Source organism: Callospermophilus lateralis, chromosome 10 (genome assembly GCF_048772815.1).
Source record: "Callospermophilus lateralis isolate mCalLat2 chromosome 10, mCalLat2.hap1, whole genome shotgun sequence".
NCBI classification, from domain to species: Eukaryota; Metazoa; Chordata; class Mammalia; order Rodentia; family Sciuridae; genus Callospermophilus; species Callospermophilus lateralis.
Window position 1 is genome coordinate 124,048,924 of NC_135314.1, and position 21,367 is coordinate 124,070,290.

At 34.5% G+C, this 21,367-nt stretch overlaps 1 protein-coding gene across 5 annotated transcripts in view; it reads right to left on the reverse strand.

The window, feature by feature from the left end:
* Window positions 1-21,367, reverse strand: part of Ppp2r3a (protein phosphatase 2 regulatory subunit B''alpha) — a 160,729-nt gene that overhangs the window by 96,307 nt on the left and 43,055 nt on the right. For 3 of the 5 annotated variants that reach the window (XM_076868994.2, XM_076868995.2, XM_077110448.1), the window contains one exon: window positions 9,721-12,157. The exons of the other annotated variants lie outside the window; for them this stretch is intronic. In XM_076868994.2, the coding sequence (XP_076725109.1) occupies window positions 9,721-11,712 (1,992 nt within the window). In that variant the 5' untranslated portion in view covers window positions 11,713-12,157. The remainder of the gene's footprint in view (window positions 1-9,720; window positions 12,158-21,367) is intronic. 5 annotated transcript variants of the gene reach the window in all.

Genomic DNA, 21,367 nt, shown 5'->3' on the forward strand with positions numbered 1-21,367 from the left:
TTTAAAAATACCTATTCCATGATTTTATCATATATTAAATACTGGATTTATTATTTACAAGTGAATCATCACTTGTTTTAATCATCATTTGTTTTCAATTTTAATACTTATTTTTAGTCAATCTTTTTAAAGTATTTTAATCAATACTTATTTTTAATCGAATCAGTATTATATTCTAGTTCTAGAAAATATAAAATGAGTATCACAGAAAACAGAAACAAAAAGTAGCTTACAACCTTCTTTTACTATCTAATTTAGTAGTCATTAAATAATTTGGTTTTCCACTGTTTCCTACAAAGTCAGCTTTCCCCCACTCATTTCAAGATATTCTGACATTGGGTTTATATGTCTAAACTTGTGGTTTAAAAAGTCTTTTTCTTTAAGCTGTGGAATCTTCAGCTTGTACAAAATCTTACCTGAAAGCTTTCAGGTACTAGTAGATTGAAAAAAGATTATCATTGAAAACCACTGGTTCTATGCTTTGAGCTGGCCCTTCCTTAGTTTCTATTTCTCTCACTGTTAACATTTTACATGTTAACTTTTAAAGACAGATCGCTTTTCCATATTTTTTCTTTTTATTCCTGCCTAGTGAACTTTTCTTCTTTCATTATTATTTCTCCAAATTAAAACAACAGCAAAAAATCTAGGTCTTTAGACATGACTACTGCTTATTCAATTAAACCAAATGTTATTGTATTTATTCCTTCCTCTTCTTTCCCTAACCAACCCATGGCTTCAGAGGAATGAATTTTCATTCCCCTCCTGAGAATATTCTCTTTCCTCAAATGCACATTCTGATCATCTTTCAAAATCCAACTCAAATTCTACCTTCTTTTAATAAAGGCTTCCCTGATTGTTTAGGTCCCTTTAATTATAATTCTTAAATATATATATATACACACACACACACACATACAGTACTTAATCAAATACTATAGAATATCCTTTAAATGAGCTTCATTTAAGTCTCAAGATTAGACAAAGTTTTCTGTTTTTTCTGTAAAGACAAAATAACTAATTCCCACAACACACTGATGCACGTTGATGGTTCACTTTTTGTTATGCCCTTGTTTTTCTAATCTTAGTAGTTAAGTTGCATATTTATTTAGAGTCAATTGTGTCTGTCTCCAATCTGTTTATGTTGGTTGTATTTTTATAGTAAAAATTCAATTCAAAAGGCTGGAGATGTAGCACAGTGGTACTGCTTGCATACTGTGCCAAGGCCCTGGGGGGTTTGGTTCTCAGTTAAAAAAAAAAAAAATCAATTCAATTACATAAAGAAAGTGTAGAAAAAAAGAATAATTTCCAAACTATATTTTTTAAAAAACTCAAAGCAAATAGTTAAAACTTTTTTTGTTATAAAATTATGTGAGTGTGGGATAAAAGAAAAAATCCAAAGGTATCTATATTCAAACTGTTTCACTACTGTTTTAAGTTCTTTCTCCAGTTAAAAGAGACTAAAACTGGATATCAGTCAACAAATGTATCATGAGTGTGATTTATTAAAAAAGATGTCATAGAACTCAGTTTCTTTGAGACTTTCTCAAAGAAAAGCCTTGGCCCTGTTAGTGATGTATGAATAAATTAATGATGTGAATTAAAAATTTTACAGCATACATAATGCTTAGATAAGTTTTGCAGTAGATAGTTTAGGATTCCCTAATGATTATAAGACACAATTATATTTAGTTAAAAGAACTCCTATTTGTAATATTTTATAATTTGATAATTATTTTCCAATAGTATTCAAAACTATGAGTGAAGTTCAAGTTATTAGTCATTCACTCATATTCAGGCATTTTTGTGATCATTTATTAAGTGCCAGACACTTGGCTAGGTGTAAGGATAGAAAAATAATAAAGAAGTAATTTCTTCTTTTTCTCACTATACTTCTAGTATATCAGAAGGGTACTTCTAATTTATAAAAGGAAACTGGCTATTCTAGAAAAACTTAGAAATGCTAAGTCAAAAGCATTGTTCACACAAAAACTTACACATGAACATTTATCAGATTATTCATAATAGCCCCAAAATGGAAACACCCAAATAAAAATAATTTATTATTACATGAATAAACAAAAGGAAAGGATGAACACAACATGGAACTACAAACAATGGAATATTTTTTGAACCATAAAAAGGAATAATGCCCTGGTGTGTGCCACAATATGGAAAACCTTAAAAACATTACATTGTGTGAAAAAAGCCAGTTGCAAAAGGTCACATATTGCATGATTCCAATTACATGAAATGTAAGAATTAGCAAATCAATAGAGATAGGAAGTACCTTATGGTTGCAAAGGGCTAGGAGTAGGGGGTAATGGGGACTGATTATGAATATGGGTTTCTTTTGGTGATACTGCAAATATTCCAGAATTAGTGCTTATGGTTTCACAATCTTATTGAATATACTAAATACTACTAAATTGTGTACTTAATAGGAAACATTTTTAAAAATATTTTTTAGCTGTTGATGGACCTTTATTTCATTTATTTATAATGTGGTGCTGAGAATTTAAACCAGTGCCTCCTACATGCTAGGCAAGTGCTCTTCCACTGAGCTACAACTCCAGCCCTAGGGCAAATTTTATACTAAGTAAATGACATCTCAATTAAAAGTCCTCTCATCTTATAGTTCTAACTGGCTGAACAGTTAAAAAGGTAATAATCTGGAATCACAGACTTTATTTAAAATATCATTTTATGCAGGCTTTAAGAGAAGAAATTGACTACAAACTAATTAATTGATTACTCTAATTTTTAATTTTTTGAAAATCTAAGATAGGATCTCAATAAGTTGTTGAGGATCTCCCCAGTTTGCCTAGGCTGGCCTTGACTTGATGCAATCCTCCTGTCTAGGTCTCTTAAATCACTGGGATTACAGACATGTGCCACCAAGCCTGGTTCCAGTTGGTTACTCTTAATATATTATTATTATTATTTTTGGGTAACAGGGATTGAACTCAGGAGCATTTGATCACTGAGCCATATCCCCAGCACATTTTTTTTTTTTTTTTAAATTTTGAGGTCTTAAATTTTTTAGGACCTCACTAAGTTGCTGAGGCTGGCTTCGAATTTGCGATCCTCCTGCCCCAGCCTCCCAAGATGCTGGTATTACAGGCCTGAGCCATCATGCCTAACAAATTATTCTTAAAATTCAATATTCTTCTCCTTTATGCTTTAACTCGGTGTTTTTTTTTTTTTAATCGTTTAATTCATGGCTTGTTCTGTTATAAATGTTATTTAACTCTTAAATAATGAAATGCTGAGGTGGGGGAAAGGGGCCACATGGTGATGCTTATCTGTAGTCTTTGTTCTTAGCCTGTCTTCTAGCCTTTACCTTCACTGATTGCAGCAAAATAGGAAGGCATATGCATTATAGAGGAAATCTAATAAACATTTTTGTCTTGTTTCAACTGCCTCCAAATGATAGAACACATTCCATGACAAATAACAGACCCCCATCTAATATTTTTGCTTTTTAGTCTTCCAAATAGTTGGGGTACATATACTTCTAGAATCTAAGGAAGCAAAAGAGAATGAAGAGCCTAAAATTATTAGGTATCGTAAATCTTAAGATTTCTAGAATTTCTAGTTTTCTGGATATCTCCATCCTTGTTAGTCTGATTTCCTTCCTCCCTTTTTCCTTGAGAAATTACTTCAGTTGGAGATTGCTCATTATAGAGATAAGAAATCAATTTTGGATTTACAAATAAAATAAATTTCACAGCAAGTTGGAAGGAACAAAGGGGTTTCTACTTCACTGACATGTTAAAGGCCAGGGGGGAATGAATATGAATGAGAATAATTTCTCAGTAATTTTGGGTAAGAGCTGAATTCATAGATATCAAAACAGAAGGCTGAATTGATGCTCAAGTTATCCTGGTAATAATAAGTGATATGCTTGAAATACAACAGCTGATGGAGCTAGGACACTTGGGTGCAAAGCACTTCTCAGGGTAAACACCATGGTCTCGGAAATTCGATCCATGAGGATAGCTGACAAAACTGTCAGATCTAGTCTTGAGTGGTTACTGCTTGGTTGTAACCTAGGAGAAATGGCAGAACTCTTGATTTAAAGGTCTGAATCTGACTCTCAGTTTTATGAAGTCAGAAAACTGCAAGGTATGGCCTAATCAAGCTTGTGAAGTAATCATTTTATTCAGATAATTTCTGAAGATGGTTATATTAGGAAAAGCCTAGTTTTAGGTGTTCAATCCCGGTGGAGATAGTGGGATTTCCCTGGGTATCTTAGAAAAAGTACTTTATTTTTTCTTCTTACAAAAGGATGATGTTGTTTTATAAGGAAAAATCTAAACACTACAGAAACATAACATACAAATAAGTCCCTTTAAAAGTGACAATTATTAACAATATCTATTGAGCACCCACTAAGTGCTAGTCACTACTGGTCTAGGTTTCTAGGATACAGTGGTGAACTAAACATAAATTATGTATTAACTATAAATGATCTTTACCACCCTACTGAAACAGGTCCAAATGAAGTCTATACTTATCAATATGTTGACAATAGTTTTACTTTTTAATCTTAAGAAATCTTTTCTTTAAAAATATTTAGATTTTAATTGGACTTTTTACTAATCTTAAAATGCGTTCTTAGTTGAAAGCTATCGGTTTAACTAGTCTTGAATATTATTGTTTTTACAAAAAGAAATCTTAATTTACTTTAAATTCTTTCTTGAAGAATCTGACCTCTCCCCATCCATTGTTTTGATTATAGAAATAGAAGTTTTACCTGTCTTTGTTTTTACTAAAATTAAATAAAATAAATGTTTTTAAGGGTAATTAGGGTTTATTATTTTAACCTATGATTAATTATTAGTATGATATTGCCCCAAAAGTTTAAAAATAGATTAAAAAATGATAGTAATACCATCTGCGGATGGAAATAAAACAGAATTAAGGTATCCTTTATTATGTGAATTATCAAATTAGCATAGACTCTTAGTGTTTTGTTTTTCTAAAATTATTCCATTATTCTATATGTCAAACATGTCTTCAGAATTCATTCATTTGTAATTATGAAACCCCTTTGGATTTCAGTCACATCACCTTTTCTACGAACTGTTCTCTTATTCTTGTTTGACTTATTTGCAGGCCCATCTGTATGTCTTAGCTAGTCTAGAACCTATACGGCTGTCTACTGTCACATGGAGGCTTTGTTAAAAAAAAAAAAAGCATAGCATGAAGACTCATTTGTTAACCAATACATATACAGAGATAATTTGACATTTTTGTGCAAAGTAAGAAAAAAAGAAAGAGGAATTCAAGACACAAGATGAAAAAGAAGCCAGTTTAAGTCAAGAGATAAATGGTGACTGAAGAGTAGAGAGGACAGCTATAGTCAGAATCCTTCATAAAGGACTTATTTACTATGAAAAGAGTAAATAAATAAAAAGTGATCTCTTGCTTCAGCCTCCAGAGTTGCTGGGTATTATGGTTTAAATATTAGGTGTCACCCAAAAACTCATGTGTGAGACAATGTAAGAAAGTTTAGAGGAGAAATAATTGGGTTAGAAGAGTTTTAATCTAATCTGCTTTGCTGATCTATGGGGGAATATTTAGAACAGAAGTCAGCAAACTTTTGATATAAATGACTAGATATAATAATTTTAGACTTTGGGGTCTCTGGTGTTCCTACTCAATTTTGCAGATAGAACATAAAAGCGGCCACAGATCTGATGTTAATGAGTAGGTGTGCTGTGGACCTGTCAGCAGCAGTCTGGATTTGGTCATGGGCCTATAGTGCTGATCTTTAATCCAGACCAATATTCTTTTTGTAATTTCTCAGAATCTTCCTAGAATTTTCTGTTTGGATCCCTTTCCCAACACAAGTTTGAATTTCAATTATTTATGGACAACAAATACTTTTTACTCTTGGGAAATTACTTTGAAATACCTATTAAATTATTAATAACATATAATACTCTCATATCAACCTTTTTTCTTAGGGATAATCATCAATGTCATTTGAAAGTACTGCCTGTAGGGATGGGGTCATAGCACAATAGTACAGTGCTTGCTTAGCATGTGTGAGGCACTGGGTTCAAATCTCAGCACCTTATATAAATAAATAAAGGTCCACTGACACTAAAAAAAAATAAAATAGGGGCTGGGGTTGTGGCTCAGTGATAAAGCGCTCACCTTACATATGTGGGACCCTGGGTTTGATCCTCAGCACCATTTATGTCATAAAAATAAACAAGTGAAATAAAGGTATTGTGTCCAACTATAACAAAAAAAAATTAAAATAAAATAAAAAAGTACTGCTTGCATGCCCTATTAATTAAAATATTTGAACAACTGGCAAATTTTCAGCTATCCAAAAAGAGAAAATAAGCTTTAGTTTAAAATTGGCTATCCTTTAAAAATATATCATACTGAGACAATGTTTTGCTTAAAAGTCTTCTTTGGCTTCCCACTTTCCTTAAAGACAAATTCTTTGGCATAGCATACAAAGTCATTCATAAATTGGCCTCAATTTACCTCTTCTGTTTTATTTCTTATTATTCTTTGATCACACTCTAAAAGAATAAAAAACATGAAAGACAATATTGTACAAAAACTGGTAGATCAACAACTGAAGGATAGTAGCTACTTCTGGAAAAAGAACAGTACTGAGGGGTACCCTAGTGATTTCAACTATGTATGAGATTATTTTTTAAGACTGTAATGCTAATGATAATGAAAACACTAAAGCTGAGATCTGAAACAAATATGGCAAAACATTAATATTGGATAAAACTATGTGGTAGGTGACAAGAGTACTTTTTATATGATTCATCACACTTTTCCATTTGCTTAAAACAAATGTTGACAAACTACAGTCCATGGGCCAAATCTGGCCCACTGCCTGTTTCTGTTAAGTCTTGGAGCTAAGGCCAGTTTTATATTTTTAAAGAATTGTTAAAAAGAAAAAAAAGAAAGAAAAAATACAAAGAAGACTTGCTGCACACAAAGACTAAAATATTTACTAAAATATTTAAAATACTTTCACAGAAAAAGTCTGCCAACTACTGATTTAAAACATTTCACGAGAAGAGAAGATTAAAAGAAAAATGAGAGGCGACTGAATTCAAGGTGTGTGTCACCTTGGAAGAATGGTTTGCCTTTTTGCATTAAGCATCTGCCTGAATGAAACATCTTATATTACCTTTCTCTTTAATATTAGCTTTCATTAATAATTTTTTCAATTTTTATCAAGCAGAAATCTTTTCAAATTTTTTTCTATTATACTGGAATTCACTTAAAAGAATATTGAAAGACAGTATATTCATCAGATTCTGATTTCAGTCTGTAGTTGTGAAAAACTGGGAAGCTCATGTAGATCTCAGTGCAGCATTTTTAGTATACTTAGACTGGCGATATCAAAGGGACCTACTCCCCAGCTATCTCGTTTTTTCACAGGGGATAATGGAGGAAGAGGGTTGAATAAAATTCAAAATGCTGTATCACAATAGAAGTTTCTGGATAATGATTATAAAGTTATGAAATAGGTCACCCAAAGAAGTAGACATTTTTATTTTAATGGACAAGATTATTTTAGGGAAATTAGTGAGATAATATATCTACATGTATTAGCATGCTTTAGCTCACAACAATTGGTAGCTCTCAGGACATTATTATCATTTGGGGATTGCTATATAGGTATTTTCTTTCCTTTATAAAATATTAACCATATTAGTATTTTATGTGAATATGAAAATATTTTTTCATAATGTTTATAATTAATTCCTACAGTTTTGCTTTCTGTGATGACCCAAATTAATTAAAGAGATTAAAATTTATGGGGCTAGGGTTGTGGCTCAGTAGTAGAGCGCTTGCCTAGCATGTGCAAGGCACTGGGTTCTATCCTCAGCACCATATAAAAAATAAATAAATAAATAAAATAAAGGTATTGTGTCCAACTACAACTAAAAAAAATATTTAAAAAAATTTGTGAAAACACAAATGAGACTCACATAGAGATTTTACAGTGAATGTCTGAGGATATTCAGACCCAAATCACCATTTAACAATCTAAGGTATGTATTGTTTTAAACTTAAGTGTCACTGGCCAACTAAAAATACACACAAAACATACTGAGTAAAAGTGATCCATCTGATCATAATATGCCCTTTTTTCTGATCAAATAAAAATTTTAAAGAGAAGGCTAAAATAATATATAATTGGATTTTTAATTTGGTCACATATATGCTACGTCTAATACTCAAGTTTTAAAAATTTACCATGCAACATTAAAGCATATATAAAAAGGCATAAATATTACAACAAAATACTTAGGGATATGCCACCCAGATTATGAAAGAGAACATCACACTTCTGAGGCCCCCTGACACACCCTTCTTTTGTTGTATCTTTTCCTCACCCAGGTTTAACCACTGTTTTAAACATTGTATTTCAATAGACACCAGTATTGCTTTATGTATATACGTGGCCGTATAACCAATGTGATCCTGCAACCTGTACACATGGAAAAATGAGAATTCATACCCCATTTGAATCAAATGTATGATATGTCAAGATTATTGTATTGTCATGAGCAACTAATAAAAAAAATTTAAAAAACATTGTATTTGGCGTATCCATGTGTTTATATTTCTTACACAAATGCACACCTCAAAATAATTCATATTATTTTACAATTTGATTTTGTTGATTTGGCTTTATGTCTGAATCCACACATGCCAACATGTGGTAGAGATAATGCTTACCAAATAGTCTAAGTGTTTCTGTATGTTTCACAGGTTTTAGGTTGGAAGACCTGGAGTATGATTTGAAGTGAACAGTGCTGTGTCAGGGGATGAGATAGTTAAAAACCCATCCCTTTCTTCCCCATGCTCCAGTGAACTCATAAGTCACATATTCCAGATAGGGAAATGGAGAAACAGTAAGAACATGGGTCTTCCATCAGCCTGCGTCCTTGAACGAGGTGACAAAGAGACCCCTGCTAACCTATAGACTTGTGAAATGAACAAGGAATAATCTTATTGCCTTAAGAAACACATACATATAAGTGGGCAGATAATTGCTTTTCTGGGCTATAAGTAGGAGGATAGATTAAAAATCTTTTGAAAATACTTCTGGGATTCTAGACTAATATTTATTTATTATCACTTGCATGGAGAAGCAAATTTCATATACTCTAGCCTTGACCTTTTTGGAAGATCTGTTGCATTAACAACAGATGCATATTTTCAGATACATGCTCATGTATTATTTTAGGAATGTTTGTTTTGTCTCCCCAACCAGATTTTAAGTTCTTTAAGAGCCATGTCCTCTCTTGTACCCTACTGTACACCTTATAAGAGTCTACAAAAGCATGAAATAAGTACTGATCTCTTGGTTGCCTGGGAAGGATGAGGACTGTTAGCCAACTTGAATAAGAATTGTGCTGCAATGCTTGTGCTTAACATACATTTTCTTGATCCTATTTCCACTATACACAATAAGATATAAAGGTTAAGTAGCTTTCTTTGGTCATGGATTTGTATCAAAGATGAAGGGTATAAAGAAGGCAGCTGAAGACAGACAGCTTGACTATAAAGCCTTTGCTTTTTACTTACTGAACGTAGGTGAGATGATTTTTAATATAGAAAATGGAGCAGTTAACAAAAATAGTTTTTGTTTATAAAATGTGCAAACATTAACACACTTCTTTGGAGACTTCTCAGCACTCAAGATTGTTAGGTCCTTACCTTGATCACTTCTGGCGTCTGCTGAATCAGAACCACTGAAGTTGTATCTTTGGCTTTATCACCAACAGGACTTCTACAGACTGATAAACTGGCTTCAGAGGAACTCGTCAAGGTCTCCTGTAGAATTTGCATCATTTCCTTTTCTTGTGATAGACTCCCTCTGCCTGATTTGCATTCAACTAGTTCTTGAGCAAAGTCTTCAATGCTTTCCAGAATTCGCAGTAAGAGGGCTCGATCCTCTTCCTCTATTTTGTGTCCATTGTTTTCAATAATCTTTGTTAGACAGGAAGGTGAAACTTTTTCCACAGGTGAAGACACTTTAGATTTAGGCTCAAGATCTACAGGGATTTGAGCAGTTAAATGACTGTGAATATTTTGAGAATTGGAGTTTTTACCTTTGGCAAGTGGCTGTCTTAAAGACGTCTCCATTTTCTGTGAAAATGATTCCAAATCCATTAACAATTTATCTATCTCTTCCTGACTGTTAGGGTTCATAAAATCTCTCTGGTCTCCTGCTTTCACTTTAGGAACTTTTGATTCAGGATCTTCCTCAGGTAGATGAGCAATTGGTTTCTCAAATATCTTACCAATTTCATTTTGCTTTGCTGCAGGACATTTTTGAAGATGAGTACCATTGTTTAAAAATTCTGCTCTGTGTTCATTTACCTTTAACAATTCCTGATCTGGACCATTCTCTGTCCTTTGTCCTTTATCTAATAATGCCTTCTTTCCATCTGACTCTTCTTCAATATAAAGAGTTTCCATTAAGTCACCTGAAGAAACATTCTCTAAAGGGTTCATGGTTAATGGCAGTGATTGAAGCTGGACAGTTTTTATAGTTCTGGGATCATTTACTTCCAAGCTATATAAGGAATTTGTGTTTGGAATGGCTTTTATACTGTCTGTTATCCTAGAATTATGCTTGTCATCTTGTAATTCGAGAGTTTGAAACTGTGAAGAATCAGGGGTTGAGAGCTGGACAACATCTTCATATTTAGGGGGCTGTTCAGAACCATATATTGGGGAAAAGGGAGTCAGTTGTAAGGTAGGCATATTATTGACCAGTTCTGTGAAATCTATGGCCTCGTTATTCCCAGACTGCATGAATTCAAATGGTAACTTTTTCAGATAGGATGCTAACCTGGTCATTACATTCATATAGACAGTTTCGGAGCTAGAAATTGCATCATTACCACTTCCTTCATTAATGTTACCTCCTGACTTTTTCTTTATGCACTGTTTTATGATATCTGTGCATTTTTTCAAATCCTCAGAGCATTTCAGTAAGATGTCCAAGCACATTTTTATGTCAGTCCCAGAAGAAAAAGAATCTATTTTATGTTTTTCCAAAATCTGAGTAACAAGATCTTCTTCAGAGAAGTTCTGAAAGAACATGGAAGTCAGGTTTGCATCAAGTGAGTTTCTATGGGATAAAGATTTTTCCTCAACTGAGGAACTCCGAAGTAAACCCAAGGATGGGGAGGTCCCATCATTGTTATAATGACCACAGAGCAAGTCAAAGTCAACTGACCTCCTGTTAAATGAGTCAGACTTAACTTTCCTTCCCTTTTTGTAAGTTGCATGGTTAGAGTTTTTGAGTTTTTCAAGGGAAAATTCTTTTATTTTTCCACTGGCAAAACTGATTGCTTCTCCAGCAATATCCTTTAAATTACAGGTATTCTGAAATGTGGATACTTTCTTGACTCTCGGTATGCCTGGGAGGACCTGATGTGGATAGTCACCTTCGGTAGAGGAAAGCCCATTTTCATGGGGTAGAAATACAGAGTTCAGATCTGCATCTTTGAATTGAGACACAGGGATATGCAAAAGGTCTGCACAAACGCTATGGTGTATCACAATGCAGTCAACTCCATGTGTGAAGGTGTGGCAGGTTCCAGTGCAATAATGTATAGCTTGTTCGAAACGTCGGTCTATCACCACGCTGCTGTAGTGGTTCACAGTACTAACCACAAGTCTGTAAGTTGCTGCCATAATACCAAATCCACTCAGTGGTGGGACTTGGAACGTTCTAGAACTTGTTTCAAGGAAATTCTCCTAAATGACACTTAGCTGAAAATATATTTAATGAGAATGTTTAGTGGTTTCTTGCCACTATACAATTTTTCCCATGAAGAGAAACCCTTTAAATTTGAGGTTTGGTAACCATTAGTGTCAGTAGCTGTTGCACATTAATACAAGCTGTGTGCTTGTATTAACAAATCTAATAATTTAATAATGTGCTTTTTAGTTTTATTTAGTAATATGATACTATAATATTTTTATGAAAGAATGTCCTTTTTTAGTTCTTCAGCAGTTCTATAATTAGGAAATTTATTGTCATAAATTTACTGCCATAAATCTTAGTTGGTAGTATAGAAGTATTGTGATAATTGAGTTCTCCAAAGGTTTAAAAAATCCATTTTCTGTATAGAGAAACCTATAATAAAAGAAGAAAACAATTAAAAGGAAATATGATTTCTTAATATAAAGCATTTATTTCTTCTTTCTTTGCATCCTGCATGCAGTTAATCACTAACCCCTATTCTCTGTCACATCACTGATTGCTGATTCAATATAGGCCTTTGTTTTGTCACACTCTACCCTCCTTACTACCTGCCCTGTTGTGTCTGCCTCCCAGTTGATATTCCTTATCCCACTCTCTTGGCTCCCTTATATGTCACTAATCTTCGCTTTGTATAGCTTTCTTGTCTTTCAAAGCTCAACAATTCATACATTGATTACTACTGTGGAAATTCTTTTTGGTGGGGTGGGTCGGGGTACCAGGGATTGAACTCAGGGGCACTCAACCACTGAGCCACATCCCCAGCTCTATTTTGTATTTTATTTAGAGACAGGATCTCACTGAGTTGCTTAGCACCTTGCAGAGTTGCTGAAGCTGGCCTTGAACTCGTGATCCTCCTGCCTTAACCTCCCCAGTCTCTGGAATTATAGACATGTGCCACTGAATCTAGCAGGTTCTATCTCTTTTGATTTACTTTCAAAACCTTCAACATCTGTTCCCATCCACCTAACTTTATTTTCTATTTTCCCCCTGCAGTAACCTTTTGCTTCCATTGACCAAGTCTGATCAAAGACTGCCAATACACAATGCTGAAACTTCCTTTGTACTTGAAAATTATTTTGTTTTTCTTTAGAGAATAACAGCCTTCATTACTGTTCTTAATCCAAACCTCTTAGACCCTGTTCAATGCAGATATTTCTCTCTCTTCATTAAGTGGACACAATTTACTTAATCCTTCTCCTACATTAAAAAACATGGCTTTCAGAACATGTTATAGTTGCTTTCCATAAAGATTCTATCAATGTAACCATTCAATAAATAAATGCCTACTATATGCCAGGCTCTAAGTAATACAGCAGTGACTAAAACAAAGTCCCTGCTTTTATGGAGCTGACAATCTAGTTGGAAAAAGAAAAATAACACGTAAATAGGCATATAACTTATTTATGCTGATATATGTTATGGAGAAAAATGAAGGAGGGAAAGATAAAGTTGGAAGGTGCTGTTTTATAAAGAAAAGGAAGACCTCAATGACCTCTTGAATAGAGACTTGAAAGAAGACAGGGAGCAGGTCAAGGAAGTGTTATCAGATAAATCCACTTTAGGCAGAATAATCATAAGTACAAAGGCACTGAGGTGGGAACATGCTTTATTTACTAGAAGGAGACTAAAGTGGTAGGAGCTGAGAAGGCAAGGGGGGCAGTGTGGGGCATAAGACATGAAAGGTGGAAGTCTATAATATGCAGGGTCTGTAGATCATTATAATGAAATTGGCCTGAGCTCTGAGAGAACCAGGAAACAACTGATGGCTAACTGAACAGAGGAATGACATGATCACTCACATTTTAAGTTGGTGAATTTTGGCTGTGTGTTCAAAGATGCAGAGATGTAAGATAAGGAGGGAAACAAGTTAGGTACTACCTGCAATGATCCAGACAAGTAGGTGGGGGGCTGGGGCTATGGCTCAGCAGTAGAGCGCTTGCCTAGCACATGTGAGGCGCTGGGTTCCATCCTCAGTACCGCATAAAAATAAATAAATAAAATAAATATATTGTGTCCAACTACACCTGAAAAAAAAAAAAAAAAGAAGGCTGGGGGGCTTGGACCAGGATAGCTAACTGTGGAGATGTTCGGATACTATATTATTTCAAGACACAGCCAATACGATTTGCTCAAGGATAGAATGTGCCACACTGTCGAATCAAGAATGGTGCCAATAAAGCAATGATAGGAAACAGACAATGAAAGCAATGAAATAGAGTATAAGTTTCATTGCACCATTACCAGCATATTTTAACAATAAAAAATCTTTACCTATTTAATAATGAGAAACTCAACTCCATTATTTTTATATTTTACTTCTTTAATCCTAGAAAATTTTATTTTGCTTTTTTTATTCTTTGGTAAACTATCTATTCTTGACCTTTACACATATACATATTGGGGACTTGTGAATTACAGAAACAATAAATACAAATAATTCATGAATAATCTTTTCTTATGTTGAATTCTTACACTGGTTAAAATATAATTGCTGGTTCCTTGGATCCAACGATAACTGTTTTTATGCCAGTACTACACTACTACATTACTGTTGCTTTATTAAGTTCTACTACCCCTGGCAACGTTCCCCATTTCCCTAATTATGTTTCTTTTTAACCCTCTAAATGTTCTTACATGATCTTCCATATGAATTGCTGAATTATCAATTTCAAGAAAAATCTTACTGGAGCTTGATTACAATTGCAATAAACATGGATTATTTGAAGAACACTGACATAATATTCAGATTTTCTATCCAGGAAGATATAAATCTTAATCTAATATTTGTTTAGATTAATTTCTCTCTCTCTGCAGTTTTCTTCAGCTGGGTCACACACTATTCATCTGTTTCTTAGTGTCTTAACTCTGTTATTATGTGAGTGTATCTTGAACTATTATTCATTCCTCCATTTCCTTGTCTTTAAATCTCAGGTAGTAGATTATAAAAAACTAGATATATTCAGGATGGATGAAACTGAAGCAGAAAGAAGTTCCATAATAAAGGAGGTACCTAGTAATTTTGAAGTGAAAATACAAAGAAGACAAAGAGGAAAAAGTCTAATGGAACAAAAGATGAGAACATGGCAATGAAGGAATTACATTTTCAAAAGGTTTATATCCAGAACACAGGGAAGAAACAGCACCTTTTAAAAAAAATTCATATATGACAGCAGAATGCATTTCAATTCTTACTACACATATAGAGCACCTTTTTTAGAAATATAAAAATTTTGAAGAGCTTTTGGGTAAGGATAAAAGAGAAAATAAACACAAATGATAATGTCAAGAAAGTATTGTAGGGTAACTATATGAGATATTAGGATTACTTCCTAATACAGTTGATAAAATTGGTCCAGAGGCAAAATATGTGAGTGTGGAAAAATTTAAATATCCAATTATCTATCAGTATCTGATAAATTCCTAAACTGACATAAAACAGGGGTTTTTCCTCTGAAATTTCAGAAAGTAAAGAGGTGAAATATTTTCCTAATCCAAAACAACTGGTTAATAAGGTATCATAACAGAAAGTACAAGAAAGCATTAGATTATATTGGAATGTGAAATAGTCAAAGAACAGAGAACATACACTGTCCAATAAAACTTCCTGAGTTGATGGAAATATTCATCTACACTACCCTATATGGCTATTATTAGCCACATGGGGTCATTTTTAATGTGCTTAGGGCAACTTAAGAACTGAATTTTATTTATTGTTTAGAAAAAAGCTTTAAATTGTAAAATCTTTTTCTTGGTGTGTGTGTGTGGGGGGGGGGGACTACTTCAATTTGAACCCAGGGGCACTTTACCACTGAGTTAATCCCCAACAGTTTTTTTTTTCTTTTAATTTTGAGACAGGGTCTCACTAAATTGCTCAAGTAGCCTGAAACTAGTGATCCTTTTGCCTAAAACCTACTGAGCTACTGGGATAATAGGTGTGTGCTACCATGTCCAACTAAATTGTGAAATCATTTGAGACTAATGCAGAAGTTGCAAAAATAGTCCAGTTCCTGTGAACCCTTTCCCCAGTTTCCTCCAGTGATAACGTTCTACATCAGTGCAATACAATGATCAAAATCAAAAAACTGATATTAGTACTATTAACCAGAGAACTTATTTTTAAAAAAAATTTTCCATGTTCTCACTCATTCTTTCCTCTCACTTTTTATAACAATTATTATTATAACCAGAAAATAAAACTGTTCCATCATCCCCCAAAGGCCCCATACAACCCTTTGGAAGTTACACGTTCACTCCAACCAGAACTTCTGGCAAACACTGATCAGTTCTCCATTGCTATAACCTGTTATTGAAAGAATTTTTTTTTTTCAGTACTGGGGATTGAAACCAGGGCCTTGTGCATACTAGGCAAGTGCTCTACTACTGAGCCACAATCCCATTCCTAAAATATTTTCTATGGAATCATATAGTATGTAACCTTTTAAGACTGATTTCTCTCAATATTTCACACTGTCAGGCATATCAATTGTTCATCCATTTATACTACTGAGTAGTGCTGTGTTGTGTGTGTGTGTGTGTGTATACATATATACACACCCATACACACAAATATATGCACACAGAAACATACATTCCACTATTTGTTTACCCATTCATCCATTAAAGGGTCTTTATGTTATATCCAATTTGGGTCATTATTGCATGGGTTTTTGCATGAATTCCGTTTCCATTTTTCTAGAGTAAATACCTATAGGTATGATTGCTGGGTTTTATGATAAATATATCTCTAACTTTGTAAGAAACTACCAAACTGCTTACCAGAGTCACTGAATCATTTTACATTCTCACTAAATGTATGAGGAACATGGTGGCTTCTATATTCTTGTTAGTATTTGGTATTTTCTATTTTAGCCAATCTAATTGGTATATGTATTATCTTACATTGCTTTAACTTACATTTCCTTAATGGATAATGATTTTGAACATCTTTTCATGTGTTTATTGACCAGCACCATATCTTCTTGGAGAAGTGCCTGTTTAAACCTTTTGCTATAGATACATAAAGTTAGGGGTTACCATATTAAAGCAGTTCTAGATAACAGAAAAGTAACTTTCAGAAATTCTTTAAAAGCAAATATGAAGAAAAAAAGATGGCAATAATGAAGGTTGGTAGGTTTTAAAAATGAAATCTGACTTGTCTATTATGAGTTATATTACTGAGAAGGAAAAAAAAAGTAGCGAGAAAATGTAAACTAATTATAAATTTAGCCTTGAGTTCACATTTTAAAAGGCCATGAACAGCAGAAAGCCAAACCCCAAAGGGTTGCCCCAACTATCAATGAGAAGTCTACAATCTAAAATGATCTGAGTTTTTTAAAAAAATGCCAAAAAAAGAACATTAGTTTCCTGGTACTTGGTTCAGACTTGCAATGTTAAATTCTGCCTTTTAATTCAGACTATATGATTCAATTAATTTCCATATAAAATTCTAGACATGAAATCTAATCAACTTCCTAATTAGGAATATAACCTAATTCAGAACCAAGATGCTATCCTGTGTCTAAATGGAAGCCAGACTGCAGCCTTATGAAAACAAATTAACTATGTCAGTCTTTACCAGCTGCAAAATGGAAAGAATAAGAATATTCATCTCATGACGATTAACATATATCAAATTCTAAGAACAATGCCTAGGATACAGGAAATGCTCAGTAAATGTATTGCTGTTCTTGCTCTAATTAACTTACCAAACATTTTCTAATTTGCACCAGGCCCTGGGAGAATATGCTCAATAATCTATGGTGATGGTCCTTAAGCCACTGTTTAATGAGGGCAATGACAGAGGCAAACATAGCAGCTAGCAGGGACACTAGAGTGGGCCTTCTGTTTTTTCCCCATTTTGCTCACTCTCAGAAAAGTTGCCCACATACATTCATTCACATACATATATATATATCACCATTCAGAAATAACCATTGCTAATATTTTAATGAAAATTCTTCAATTATTTTTCTTGCAAAAATTTAAAAATGACACTTTTAGTAGAGACACTTTTCTAGTAGAGGATCACAGGGTACATTTCTGGAAAGATATGGAGGCCCCACAATATTCAAGAAGATGATGTACCTCGGACCTCATCAGCTCCCCCTGACAACTCATTATTGAAACCATGTGAGCTTTTTGTCACTGGGACCATAATACCTGACAATAACAACTTTAGAGGAAGAAAATTTGGGGGGCTCATGCTTTCAGAGGATCAGCCTATAGTCAGCTGGCTCCATTCCTTTGGTCCTGAGGAAAGGCAGAACATCATAGTTGAAAGGTGTAATAGAGGAAAGTTACTCAGCTGATGGTAGCCAGGAAGCAGAAAGACAGGGGATGGGGCTTCAGAGGCCAAAAGAACCTTCCAATCCCTGGTGACCTACCTTCTCTAGCCATGCCCCACCTGCCTATCAGTATTTTATTTTTTTTACCATACAGGTTTTTTTTTTTTTATATTAGGAATTGAACACAGGGGGACTTTACCACTGAGCTACATCTCTACCCCCTTTTATCTTTTGAGACAGAGTCTTGTTAAGTTGCTGAGACTGGCCTCCAACTTGCAATCTTCCTGCTTCAGCCTCTGTAATCCAGTGGGATTACAGGTCTACATCATGGTGCCTGGCAACCACTCAGTTTTTAAAAAATTTTAATCCATCAAATGGATTAATCCTCCAATTAGTTTATAGGTCTCATAATCTAATCATTTCACCTGCTGCATTAACATAGAAGCTTTGGGGAGATACCTCATAATCAAACTAAACAGTACCCATCAATTTATGAAACTTAGATTTGTTTCTATTTTTAGTCAGGGTTTGGAGGAAGAATGAGGGAGGAAGGAACATGCTAGAAGAAATATGTTCTGGAATAAACCCTGGGGTGGGTAAAGCCGCACTGTTTTGCCACTAATAGTTAGAAGTCTTTGCTTGGCTGTATGCTCGCTTCTGCTGCATACAGAATGCCATCACTGAGTGTACCTCAGGGTTTCTGCACCTCAGCAATATTGACACTCAGGGTTGGATCGTTGGAAGGGGGAGTCTGTCCTGTGTAGTGTGGGATGTTTTGCAGCACTCTGGCCTCTTCCCATCAGCTGCTAATAACAATACCACTTCTATGTGTCATACTAAAAATGTCTCCAGACATTGGCAAGTGTCCCTCTTTTGCTACCGAAAACCATGGGTGTACCTTCACCAGATATTACAGTGGCAAGTCAAAACATTGAGGAAATCAGTGCTGAAGAAATCCTTTGGACAGCTGGAACAACCAGAATCCAGAGGTAGCATGGGGGTCTGGTGAGTGTAGAGAAGATCCAGAGGTGGGGTAGGACTTCAGAGCTTCAGGGATGCATGGACTTCAGTAGTTAGGTTTTAGGCAGGAGGAAATGCACAAGCAAAAGCTCAATGTTAACAATGACAGGATCCTGGAAGGACAATAAAGTGTGAGCTAACTACTGATAAAAGAACCTGTTTTAAAATGACAGCATTTGTGCTTTATTTTTGGTATTAGAGATTAAACCAAGGGTGCTTAATCACTTATCTATGTTTCCCTGTCCTTTTTATTTCATGGAACATGTTCTCACTAAATACTAAGGCTGGCCTTAAACTTGTAATCCTGCTACCTCAACCTCCTGGGTAGCAAGGATGATAGGCATGTGTCACTGCACTCAGCCAACATCCATGCTTTAAGTATTTTAGAATTTAATTAGAAAATTGAAGCTTTTCACTCATTATGGTCTTAATACTTTGTTTAGAGATTTTGCAGGTATAATCAAAGGGACCATATTTTTCCAGAAGTGTCTTGGTACTTTGGGCATTTTCTCAAGCATGGAAGAGCATCACCAGTGGTACAGAAACTGGATCTCATGCCACATTTCACCCTTAAGAACTAAGCTCTGGATTAAGTGATATGCTAACAATTGGCTCTCAGAGGAAAGCACCCTGATCTGCAGCCTTTGCCAATTTTTGTGGTGTAAACACTTCCACTAAAGGCATAGTCAAACCACTAGTAATTTAATAATAGGCTGGAAAATTTTCTAAGAGTTTAATAATCAGCTCCTGTGAACAAGGATCAGCTAACTCCAGCCCACCTCTGCTTGAATATTTCTCTGTAAGTCCTGTAGAAAACTTTTTCTCCTTTCTAAAATGCTTACTCTATAGTTCTGGAGGCTGAAAAGTTCAAGTTCAAGGGGGCCATCTGGGAAAACAAGGCGGCCATCTGGGAAAACAAGGCGGCCAGCATCACATGGCATGGCAAGGAAGTGTGCAAGATAGAAAAAAGAGCCAAATGCATCCTTTTATGAGAAACTCACTCTCACAATAGCAGGCTTAATCCATGAGGGCAGTACCCTCATGATCTATGCACCTCTTAAAGGGCCCACCTCTTAATGCTGTTATAGTAGCAAATAAATTTCGTGAATTTTGGGGGACATTCCATGTAGCTTTTTCAAATGGCATTTTAATAACTGTTACTATGTTTTAATAACTTTTTAATAACTTTAAAAGTTCTGTCTCCTTTGCTAAACTATAACTTTTACAACGAAAGGGATGACCCTATGATGTATCTGGCACATATTGGGCCTTCAATAAATACTTGTTGACTGGATAACTGAAAAAAAATTACAAATGAGGTTGGGGATGTAGCTTAGTGGTAGTGTGCTTGCCTAGTATGCATGAAGCCCTAGGTTTGATCTCCAGCATCACACACACAAAAAAAATTAAAACTGTATATTTATAAAACATGAACCATACCAGGTATATAACTTACTTTAAACTGCCACTATCTCATGAATTTATTTCTGTGTCAAAATAGACGTAGCTCATTTTTTTAAGTACATTTTTTTACCTTGATTTTTATTTGCTTATTTTTATTTTTTTATGTGATGCTGGGGATCAAACCCAGTGCCTCACACATACTAGGCGGCAAGGGCTCTGCCACTGAGCCACAATGCTGGCCCCAACCTAGCTCATTTTCATGGATACATCATATTTCATCATTTGGATGAAATAATTCTTTAATCATCTGCTATTGTTGAAAATTTAGGTTATTTACTATATTATTTTTACATATGTACTGTTTAGTTTTCTTATGCTTCTACTTTAAATAGTTATCCAGTTAATAGTCAAAAGGGGTGTTTATGTGTACACATACATTTTTAAGAGTTTCTTAAGATACATAGGACCAATCTATCCTCCAGAAAAATGCCAAATTTATACTTACAATATCAGTATAAAAGATGGTCTATACACCACAGAAGTGATATCATTCTTCACATTTTTTTGATAATCTGACAGATGGAAAAGTAAAAGTTTATACTTGCTTGATTACTGATGAGCCTGAACATCTCTTCATTTACCTGGCACATATTTTGTCATTGTTCATTTGTGAAGTCTTTCTTTATGTCCTTTGTCCATTTTAAGAAGGAACATGTAAATCAGACTGAAGTGTCAAAATAAAATAAGGAGTAAATATGAAAGATCAGCGAGAGACAAAAAGGAAGGATACTCCAGGCGGAGGGAAACCCATATGGAGGCACAGAGAGTCTAGGAGCACAGGCATCTGCAGCTGGTTTCACTGTGGGGGACTATA